Raw genomic sequence first — 11183 nt, forward strand, 5'->3', positions numbered from 1 at the left:
GTATTTGTAAATAATAATTTGTTCTTAACTGACTTGCATAGTTGAAAAACAAAAAAATATACTGTTATTAGTGGCCCTAAATTGGTGATTTTAAAAAACAATTTTGAAAAATTATCCACCTCGAACTTGCAATTCAGACTGTTTCAAAAATACTTGCTATTTCCTCAGAGGAACAGGCACAGACACACATGTTCATGTGGATGTTGTATAACTGCTTCCTTGGCAGGAACTAATGGGGATCCATAATAAACCCCAGGAAGAGTAGCTGCTGCCTTGGCAGGAACTAATGGGGATCCATAATAAACACCAGGAAGAGTAGCTGCTGCCTCGGCAGGAACTAATGGGGATCCATAATAAACCCCAGGAAGAGTAGCTGCTGCCTTGGCAGGAACTAATGGAGATCCATAATAAACCCCAGGTAGAGTAGCTGCTGCCTTGGCAGGAACTAATGGGGATCCATAATAAACCCCAGGTAGAGTAGCTGCTGCCTTGGCAGGAACTAATGGGGATCCATAATAAACACCAGGAAGAGTAGCTGCTGCCTTGGCAGGAACTAATGGGGATCCATAATAAACCCCAGGTAGAGTAGCTGCTGCTTTGGCAGGAACTAATGGAGATCCATAATAAACCCCAGGAAGAGTAGCTGCTGCCTTGGCAGGAACTAATGGAGATCCATAATAAACCCCAGGAAGAGTAGCTGCTGCCTTGGCAGGAACTAACGGAGATCCATAATAAACACCAGGAAGAGTAGCTGCTGCCTCGGCAGGAACTAATGGGGATCCATAATAAACCCCAGGAAGAGTAGCTGCTGCCTTGGCAGGAACTAATGGGGATCCATAATAAACCCCAGGAAGAGTAGCTGCTGCTTTGGCAGGAACTAATGGTGATCCATTATATCCCCCAGGAAGAGTAGCTGCTGCCTTGGCAGGAACTAATGGGGATCCATAATAAACACCAGGAAGAGTAGCTGCTGCCTTGGCAGGAACTAATGGGGATCCATAATAAACCCCAGGAAGAGTAGCTGTTGCCTCGGCAGGAACTAATGGGGATCCATAATAAACCCCAGGAAGAGTAGCTGCTGCCTTGGCAGGAACTAATGGGGATCCATAATAAACCCCAGGAAGAGTAGCTGCTGCTTTGGCAGGAACTAATGGAGATCCATAATAAACCCCAGGAAGAGTAGCTACTGCCTTGGCAGGAACTAATGGGGATCCATAATAAACCCCAGGAAGAGTAGCTGCTGCCTTGACAGGAACTAATGGGGATCTATTATATCCCCCAGGAAGAGTAGCTGCTGCCTTGGCAGGAACTAATGGGGATCCATAATAAATACCAGGAAGAGTAGCTGCTGCCTTGGCAGGAACTAATGGGGATCCATAATAAATTCCAGGAAGAGTAGCTGCTGTCTTGGCAGGAACTAATGGGGATCCATAATAAACCCCAGGAAGAGTAGCTGCTGCCTTGACAGGAACTAATGGGGATCCATTATATCCCCCAGGAAGAGTAGCTGCTGCCTTGGCAGGAACTAATGGGAATCCATAATAAACACCAGGAAGAGTAGCTGCTGCCTTGGCAGGAACTAATGGGGATCCATAATAAACACCAGGAAGAGTAGCTGCTGCCTTGGTAGGAACTAATGGGGATCCATAATAAACCCCAGGAAGAGTAGCTGCTGCTTTGGCAGGAACTAATGGGGATCCATAATAAACCCCAGGAAGAGTAGCTGCTGCTTTGGCAGGAACTAGGGGGGGTCCATAATAAACCCCAGGAAGAGTAGCTGCTGCCTTGGCAGGAACTAATGGGGATCCATAATAAACCCCAGGAAGAGTAGCTGCTGCCTTGGCAGGAACTAATGGGGATCCATAATAAACCCCAGGAAGAGTAGGTGCTGCCTTGGCAGGAACTAATGGGGATCCATAATAAATTCCAGGATAGAGTAGCTGCTGTCTTGGCAGGAACTAATGGGGATCCATAATAAACCCCAGGAAGAGTAGCTGCTGCCTTGACAGGAACTAATGGGGATCCATTATATCCCCCAGGAAGAGTAGCTGCTGCCTTGGCAGGAACTAATGGGGATCCATAATAAACACCAGGAAGAGTAGCTGCTGCCTTGGCAGGAACTAATGGGGATCCATAATAAACACCAGGAAGAGTAGCTGCTGCCTTGGTAGGAACTAATGGGGATCCATAATAAACCCCAGGAAGAGTAGCTGCTGCTTTGGCAGGAACTAATGGGGATCCATAATAAACCCCAGGAAGAGTAGCTGCTGCTTTGGCAGGAACTAGGGGGGGTCCATAATAAACCCCAGGAAGAGTAGCTGCTGCCTTGGCAGGAACTAATGGGGATCCATAATAAACCCCAGGAAGAGTAGCTGCTGCCTTGGCAGGAACTAATGGGGATCCATAATAAACCCCAGGAAGAGTAGCTGCTGCCTTGGCAGGAACTAATGGGGATCCATAATAAACCCCAGGAAGAGTAGGTGCTGCCTTGGCAGGAACTAATGGGGATCCATAATAAAGACAAATACAGATCGTAGTAGCCTTTGTTTTATAATTTTTTTACTTGTCCATTCGGACAACTTCAGACTATAGCTTTTATGTCGATCCCTGTTACAGTTGTTGAAAAAAAAAAAAAAAACTAAATGTAAGACTTATTGCGTAAATCAAGAACTCTTTTGATTTGTTTTTGCTGACACGTTTGTGACAGTTTGTTCTGAATCTATTCCAGTAATGCTCCAGCCCTTTGACTACGACCCCAATGAGAAAAGTAAACACAAATTCATGGTCCAGAGTATCTTTGCTACACCTGATGTGGCTGAGATGGATGCAATGGTGAGTAATTCTACCTTACTGTCATGATCTGTTATATCTACATCTACGTGTGACCCTACGAGGTCTGGTCTACTGCTGCTTTCCTGGTGGTCTAAATCTGTCCCTGATTACAAGGGAAGAAGGAAAAATAGAAGAAGGTATTGGAACTGGTTTTGATGTCGCACCCCGTTGTATTATCTGTGACTTAACCCAGTCATGGTAGTTTTCCCCTCTAGTCCAGTAGAGGGCAGCAGCAGAGTCATGATAGTTTCCCCCTCTAGTCCAGTAGAGGGCAGCAACAGTCATGGTAGTTTTCCCCTCTAGTCCAGTAGAGGGCAGCAACAGTCATGGTAGTTTTCCCCTCTAGTCCAGTAGAGGGCAGCAACAGAGTCATGGTAGTTTTCCCCCCTGTCAAAACCAAGCCCATTCTCTGAATCTCTCTACTACTACAGTTAGAGCTGCAGTTGATCTCCTCACAGAACATCACAGGGACAACAAGTACAGGGAAGATATGTACAGAGCTTTAGAGTTTGGCTAAAAGCTGAATAGTTGAATAATGATGTGATAGTTGGTTGCCAGATTTCTCCTCCACCCACTGTGGTATGTGTCTGTGTGTGAGTGTATATGGAGTCCAGCTGCTAGTAGTTTAGTCTGATGAATAACATGCTGATGTATTCCTCTCTTCCAGTGGAAAGATGTGAAACCTCATGATCTCATGGATTCCAAGCTGAGATGTGTATTCGACCTGCCTTCTGAAAACGATCAAGTGGTAAGTCCTGCTGATGCTCCTCCAACTTATGCGGGGAGGGGGAGTGGCCCGCGGGGAGGGGGACCGGTCCGCGGGAGGGGGAGGGTGAGTGGCCTGCGGGGAGGGGGAGGGTGAGTGGCCCGCGGGGAGGGGGAGCGGTCCGCGGAGAGAGGGAGGGTGAGTGGCCCGCGGGGAGGGGGAGCGGTCCGCGGAGAGAGGGAGGGTGAGTGGCCCGCGGGGAGGGGAGCGGGCGCGGCTTGTGGGGAGGGGAGGGTGAACCCTACTCTCTAAGCATCAGATAAACACGTCCTGTTTGAACCCTGGACAGTCTGCTAACCTCCAGCCCCAAACTGATCTGGGCTAAGGACACACTCCTGCTGGGGTTTCTGTTAGGTGCTTTTTCTTAAACGTCTGCAAATGACACCCTATTCCCAATAATAGTGCACTACTTGTGACTAGAGCTCTTTGAAGTCCTGGTCAGTAGTGCACTTAATATATAAAGGTGCCATTTTTGATATTCCTTTCCTCCAGATTGACGTGGATTTGAACAGCAAAGCGACGGCTCCTGTGCAGAACTCGTCCAAGGTGGCGGACGGTCCCGTGCTAACAACGGCGAAGACCGTCAGCGCCTCGATGAACGACTCTGAGATGAAGAAACTAACAGAAGAGTGCAAGAGACTGCAGGCCGAGATGGATAAGCTGACTGGAGAGAACCGACAACTCAAGGTTAGTCCTCGAGGTTCTCTCTGCTGTAGAGACGGCTAGACGGTGTGCGGTTTCATGCACACAATAATACGATTATTAGTCAGATTGATGTATAGTAGTTCAATTAAAATAATGCTTTGTAAGAAGAAGAATTTCCCCAGTAGTCCAGTTTACATGGACACATCTGAAATCAGGCTGCCTGATGGGACTTGAATAAAAGCAGAAAATCAACGTTGTCCCACAGCGACCATGTTATTTTTGCGTAGCCTATTTGATTTGGAGTTCGGACATACTTTTTCACGGCTCTGTGTGTATATATAGAGCCCTTTGATATATACTGAATATAATATACTGAATATAATCAGCTCTCCAACCAAGATCTAATATTAGATGAAGGGAACCTGAGTGAACAAATAACACATGTATACTTATTTGATTGAATTAACAAAGTTATGCAATACACAATTCCTCTGTGTGAAAAAGTAATTTGCCCCCTTACACTCAATAACTGTTTTTACCACCTGTAGCTGTACTGACTGCAACCAAACACTTCCTGTAGTTGTTGATCAGTCTCTCACGTCGCTGTGGAGGAATTTTGTCCCACTCATCCATGCAGAACTGTTTTAACTCAACAACATGTGTGGGTTTTTAAGCATGACCTGCTCGTTTCAAGTCCTGCCACAACATCTTAATTGGGATTAGGCCTGCACGTTGACTAGGCTCATCGCGCTCTAGCGACTCCTTGTGGCGTGCCTGGCGCCTTGACTCCGGTAATCAGTTGAACGGGTGCGGCTGGCGTCCAGGTTAAGTGGGCGGGTGTTAAGGAGAGTGGTTTGGTGGGGTCATGTTTCGGAGGACGCGTGACTTGACCGTCGCTGTTAGCAACGAAGGGTTAGTCAGATGAACAAGAGTATGAGAAGTGCCAACTACACAGGAGAACCAGCAGCTTAAGGTTTTCTGTAGAGAACTATATTGTTTGATTCGTTTTTTCTTGTTTTGTTTCCCTTTGATATGTGCACCCCTCTTTCTCTCTCCCCTCTCTCCTTTCTCTCCTCCTTTCTCTCTCCCCTCTTTCCTTTCTCTCTCCCCTCTTTCCTTTCTCGCTTCCTTTCTCTCTCCCCTCTTTCCTTTCTCTCTCCCCTCTTTCCTTTCTCTCTCCCCTCTTTCCTTTCTCTCCCCTCTCTCCTTTCTCTCCCCTCTCTCCTTTCTCTCCCCTCTCCTCCTTTCTCTCCCCTCTCCTCCTTTCTCTCCTCCTTTCTCTCCTCCTTTCTCTCCCCTCCTATCTCTCCCCTCCTATCTCTCCCCTCCTTTCTCTCCCCTCCTTTCTCCCTCTCCCCTCTCTCTCTCCTCTCCCCTCTCTCTCTCATCTCCCCTCTCTCTCTCCTCTCCCCTCTCTCTCTCTCCCCTCTCCTTCTTTCTCTCTCTCTCTCTCCCCCTCCTTTCTCCCCCCCCCCCCCCCTTTCTCTCTCTCCCTTCTCCTCTTCCTCTCCATCCAAGGACGACGGTGTTAGAATGAGAAGGGCTGCCCAGCGTTCTGACCACATGACATCGAACCAGACGGGCTCCTCCATGATGCAACAGACGACCGCCGCCTCCCTCCCCTCTCTCCTCGTTGTCATAGCAGCCATCTTCATCGGATTCTTCATCGGGAAGTTCATCTTGTAAACTGGAGCTGGCTCTGAAATGGCACCCTATTCCCTATTTTGTGCACTACTTTTGAGCAGAACCGATAGGGAGTCCCCATAGGGCTCTGGTTCAAAGTAGGGCACTACATAGGGAATAGGGTGCCATTTCGGACAGCGCGCCCTGGGAGACGAAAGACGCCTGCCGTATCCCACAACGACCCCTCGGCTCCGGAATCAAAAGGCCTGGATGGACCTGACTAACCAAGAAGAGAAGTCTTTCTGTTGACTTTGCCATATCAGAAGTAGTGCTCTGTCTGCTGTGGCCATGTTGTCTGTCTGTACAGTACGAGGGCCCCACTGCCTTTTTACAAGCGTTTACACATGGTTAGTGTACACACAGAGAGGAAAGGAAGGAAGGAAGGAAGGATGAGAGTGAAAAAGATGGCTCCATTTTGTTTTTCTGCTTTTTTGATGGATGGACAGACAGCCTAAGTGCAGGTATGAGATGTACGTACAAAATATCACCTTAATCCCTGTATATTACACTACTACTAATGGTCCTGGTTAACAGTAGTGCACTATACAAGGAATAGGGTGCTTTTTTGGGACGCACAGGAAGTGGTACACTATCAATCAACATGGAGGACAGTTGAGACGTGCCTAGGCCCTGTTAGAATACTTTAACGCACCGTTCCTACCTTATTTGAGGAAAGCTCTACAAGTGGTTAGATCAGTGGAAAGCAAGCTTCCCCCCTCCCCTACCCTCTATTACTTTACCCAATTCAGATCTGGGATTCCTTCAAGGAAGATGGGTAGGAAGGGAACTATGCATGATGGGTAGGAAGGGAACTATGCATTTCTTAAGTATTGGAACAAGGTTCTAGTCACCATGGGGGCATGAAGCAGTTGAATAAACCAATCGTCTTCTCTCGCTCGCTCTCTCCCTCTGTTTTTTATTTATTTATTTTTTAAAGTAGGACTTGAATGAAATGTTAAGTGTAAATGTTATTTTAATCCTTTTCATTAAGCTAAAAAGGAGAGAACTACTTCTTCCGTTGTCCAACACTGACCACCTCACTGCTTAATGCAGGATCGCCTCTGATTCGACCACCTCGCTGCTTAATGCAGGATCGCCTCTGATTCGACCACCTCGATACTTAATGCAGGATCGCCTCTGATTCGACCACCTCGCTACTTAATGCAGGATCGCCTCTGATTCGACCACCTCGCTACTTAATGCAGGATCGCCTCTGATTCGACCACCTCGCTACTTAATGCAGGATCGCCTCTGATTTGACCACCTCGCTACTTAATGCAGGATCGCCTCTGATTCGACCACCTCGCTACTTAATGCAGGATCGCCTCTGATTCGACCACCTCGCTACTTAATGCAGGATCGCCTCTGATTCGACCACCTCGCTACTTAATGCAGGATCGCCTCTGATTTGACCACCTCGCTACTTAATGCAGGATCGCCTCTGATTTAGTCTGTACAAAATGGTACTCATCTTCCCTGCATAAGGTCCTGCTTTTGACCAGGGCCCGTAGGGCGATCTGGTGTAAAGTAGTGCACTATATGGATGGACGTATAGATTGGGTGCCATTTGGGACGGAGGCATCGACTACTTGATTTGTTCAGTTTAGTCATTTCTCTACTTTTTCTCTGGGAAATGTTTCTAGTCCATCTGGGACATAGGTCCTTCCCTACTTCCTGTCCAATCCTGTCCCTACTTCCTGTCCAATCCTGTCCCTACTTCCTGTCCAATCCTGTCCCTACTTTCTGTCCAATCCTGTCCCTACTTTCTGTCCAATCCTGTCCCTACTTTCTGTCCAATCCTGTCCCTACTTTTTGTCCAATCCTGTCCCTACTTTGTCTAATCCTATCCCTACTTCCTGTCCAATCCTGTCCCTGCTTCCTGTCCAATCCTGTCCCTACTTCCTATCCCTACTTCCTGTCCAATCCTGTCCCTAGCGATACAAATGCAGACTTTATTATTATTGTTGTTTTTCTCTCAAACCATATTATACCCCTCCTTACCTTCCGAGGCAAATGTTCTTAACCTCGTCCCTCCCATGGTATTAAACATTGGAGAAATGAAACTGAAAACAATGTGGGTTTTTGATGGCCATCTTCTTGCGGAGTCTCTTCAAATGTACAAATCATCACAATGTGGCAGACAACTTTGTTTGCTGACGACATATCTAGATAAATATTGTTAATTGTTTGCTAATACAAACGTCTGTTCACTGGACCTAGCTCGGCTTTGTCCCCCCAGGCTAATACACTGGACCTAGCTCGGCCTTGTCCCCCCAGGCTAATACACTGGACCTAGCTCGGCCGTGTCCCCCCAGGCTAATACACTGGACCTAGCTCGGCCTTGTCCCCCCAGGCTAATACACTGGACCTAGCTCGGCCGTGTCCCCCCAGGCTAATACACTGGACCTAGCTCGGCCTTGTCCCCCCAGGCTAATACACTGGACCTAGCTCGGCCTTGTCCCCCCAGGCTAATACACTGGACCTAGCTCGGCTTTGTCCCCCCAGGCTAATACACTGGACCTAGCTCGGCCTTGTCCCCCCAGGCTAATACACTGGACCTAGCTCGGCTTTGTCCCCCCAGACTAATTCTCTGGACCTAGCTCGGCTTTGTCCCCCCAGGCTAATACACTGGACCTAGCTCGGCCTTGTCCCCCAGACTAATTCACCGGACCTAGCTCGGCCTTGTCCCCCCAGGCTAATTCACCGGACCTAGCTCGGCCTTGTCCCCCAGGCTAATACACTGGACCTAGCTCGGCCTTGTCCCCATGCTAATACACTGGACCTAGCTCGGCCTTGTCCCCCAGGCTAATACACTGGACCTAGCTCGGCCTTGTCCCCCAGGCTAATACACTGGACCTAGCTCGGCCTTGTCCCCCCAGGCTAATTCACCGGACCTAGCTCGGCCGTGTCCCCCCAGGCTAATTCACCGGACCTAGCTCGGCCTTGTCCCCCCCCAGGCTAATTCACCGGACCTAGCTCGGCCTTGTCCCCCCAGGCTAATTCACCGGACCTAGCTCGGCCTTGTCCCCCCAGGCTAATTCACCGGACCTAGCTCGGCCTTGTCCCCCCAGGCTAATTCACCGGACCTAGCTCGGTCTTGTCCCCCCAGGCTAATTCACCGGACCTAGCTCGGCCTTGTCCCCCCAGGCTAATTCACTAGACCTAGCTCGGCCTTGTCCCCCAGGCTAATTCACCGGACCTAGCTCGGCCTTGTCCCCCCAGGCTAATTCACCGGACCTAGCTCAGCCTTGTCCCCCAGGCTAATTGCTACCTACGGTGGATTTGGAAAGTTTTCAGACCCTTTGACTTTTTCCACATTTTGTTATGTTAAAGCCTTATTCTAAAATGTATAATTTTTCATCAATCTACACACAATACCCCATCCTGATGTTTGGCTGGGGTAGGCCGTCATTTGTAAATGAGAATTTGTTCTTAACGGACTTGCCTAGTTAAATAAAATATAAAATAAAAGTTGAAATCCCACTGTGGATGTATAATTGCGTAGGGGCGTACTCCAACTTTAAGGACACCTCTTGCCATGATAGACTGACCAGGTGAATCCAGGTGAAAGCTATGATCACTTATTGATGTCACTTGTTAAATCCACTTCAATCCGTGTAGATGAAGGGGAGGAGACGGGTTAAAGAAGGATTTTTTAAGCCTTGAGACAACTGAGACATGGATTGTGTATGTGTGCCATTCAGATGGTAAAATACAAAATATTTAAGTGCCTTTGAACGGGGTTTGGTGGTAGGTGCCAGGGGCACCGGTTTGTGTCAAGAACTGCAACGCTGCTGGGTTTTTAACAGTCAGCAGTTTCCTGTGTGTATCCAGAATGGTCCACCAGCCAAAGGACATCCAGCCAACTGGACGCAACTGTGGGAAACATTGGAGTCGACATGGACCAGCATCCCTGTGGAGTCAACATGGGCCAGCATCCTTGTGGAAACGCTTTCAACACCTTGTAGAGTCCATGACCTGATGAAGTGAGGCTGTTCTGAGTGCAAAAGGGGGGATTCATCTCAATGCTAGGAAGGTGTTCCTAATGTTTTGTCCACTCAGTGTATATACACAGTACAGCCTTACCCCATTTAACGGGTGTACACTCCATAGGTATCGGCCTTCTCCGTGACACCCACAGATTACAATTCCAAAAGAGTTTACTCATGAGTGTTTTAGCTATTAAAGCGGGACTCTGAAACCACTGAGCCACATTCTATTAAGGTTACCAGGTAACTTATTCTGTGGAAGCCCGTTCATCAATCGAGGATCACCATTTTTATCAACCAAATATCTTGTTGGTTTTCAGGTCCGTTGTTAGGGTGAGATCAGGGCCTGTGTTCATAAAATGTCTGGGTAGGAGTACTGATCTAGGACCAGTTTGGTCTTTTACATCTTAACACAAGCTGGGCCTAATACATTACATGGCATGGGGCAGTGGTGGGGGAAAAGTACTCAATTGTCATACTTGAGTAAAATTAAAGATACCTTTTAATAGAAAATGACTCGTAAAATACTACTTGAGTAAAAGTCTAAAAGTATTTAGGTTTTAAATAGGCACGTGCTCGAGCAGGTATATTTCACTGGTCACCATAGCAACACCCACCCGTAGCACGCGCTCCAGCAGGTATATTTCACTGGTCATCCCCCAAAGCCAACACTTTCTTTGGCCGCCTTTCCTTCCAGTTCTCTGCTGCCAATGACTGGAAAGAATTGCAAAAATCTCTGAAGCTGGAGTCTTATATCTTCCTCTCTAACTTTAAGCATCAGCTGTCAGAGCAGCTTACCTGTACACAGCCCATCTGTAAATAGCACACCCGACTACCTCATCCCCATATTGGTATTTACCCTCTTGCTCCTTTGCACCCCAGTATCTCTACTTGCACATCATCATCTGCACATCTACCACTCCAGTGTTTAATTGCTAAATTGTAATTATTTTGACTCTATGGCCTATTTATTGCCTTACCTCCCTAATCTTCCACATTTGCACACACTGTACATAGATTTTTGTATTGTGTTATTGACTGTATGTTTGTTTATATGTAACATACATATTGGAGTTAAAACCTACAGGAGGGTATCTCTCCAGGAACAGGGTTGGAGTTAAAACCTACAGGAGGGTCTCTCTCCAGGAACAGGGTTGGAGTTAACCTCCAGGACAATTTCTCTCCAGGAACAAAATCCTTCTATGGTATCACTTTTCTTTTTTGTCGTATAAATAAAAACTGTTATTTGAGTAGACATTTTAACCCCC

General features: G+C 47.6%; 2 protein-coding genes across 2 annotated transcripts in view; both read left to right on the forward strand.

Annotated features, from left to right (window-relative positions):
* LOC129813341 (vesicle-associated membrane protein-associated protein A-like) overlaps nt 1-6609 on the forward strand; it is a 27656-nt gene extending 21047 nt beyond the window's left edge. Inside the window, exons 3-6 of the mRNA XM_055865707.1 lie at nt 2729-2832; nt 3500-3580; nt 4091-4285; nt 5762-6609. Of these exons, the coding sequence (XP_055721682.1) occupies nt 2729-2832; nt 3500-3580; nt 4091-4285; nt 5762-5929 (548 nt within the window). The 3' untranslated portion in view covers nt 5930-6609. The remainder of the gene's footprint in view (nt 1-2728; nt 2833-3499; nt 3581-4090; nt 4286-5761) is intronic.
* A 3665-nt stretch (nt 6610-10274) lies between these two features.
* Nucleotides 10275-11183, forward strand: part of LOC129813406 (piezo-type mechanosensitive ion channel component 2-like) — a 57978-nt gene continuing 57069 nt past the window's right edge. Inside the window, exon 1 of the mRNA XM_055865742.1 lies at nt 10275-10282. Within this exon, the coding sequence (XP_055721717.1) occupies nt 10275-10282 (8 nt within the window). The remainder of the gene's footprint in view (nt 10283-11183) is intronic.

This window comes from Salvelinus fontinalis, chromosome 16 (genome assembly GCF_029448725.1).
Source record: "Salvelinus fontinalis isolate EN_2023a chromosome 16, ASM2944872v1, whole genome shotgun sequence".
NCBI classification, from domain to species: Eukaryota; Metazoa; Chordata; class Actinopteri; order Salmoniformes; family Salmonidae; genus Salvelinus; species Salvelinus fontinalis.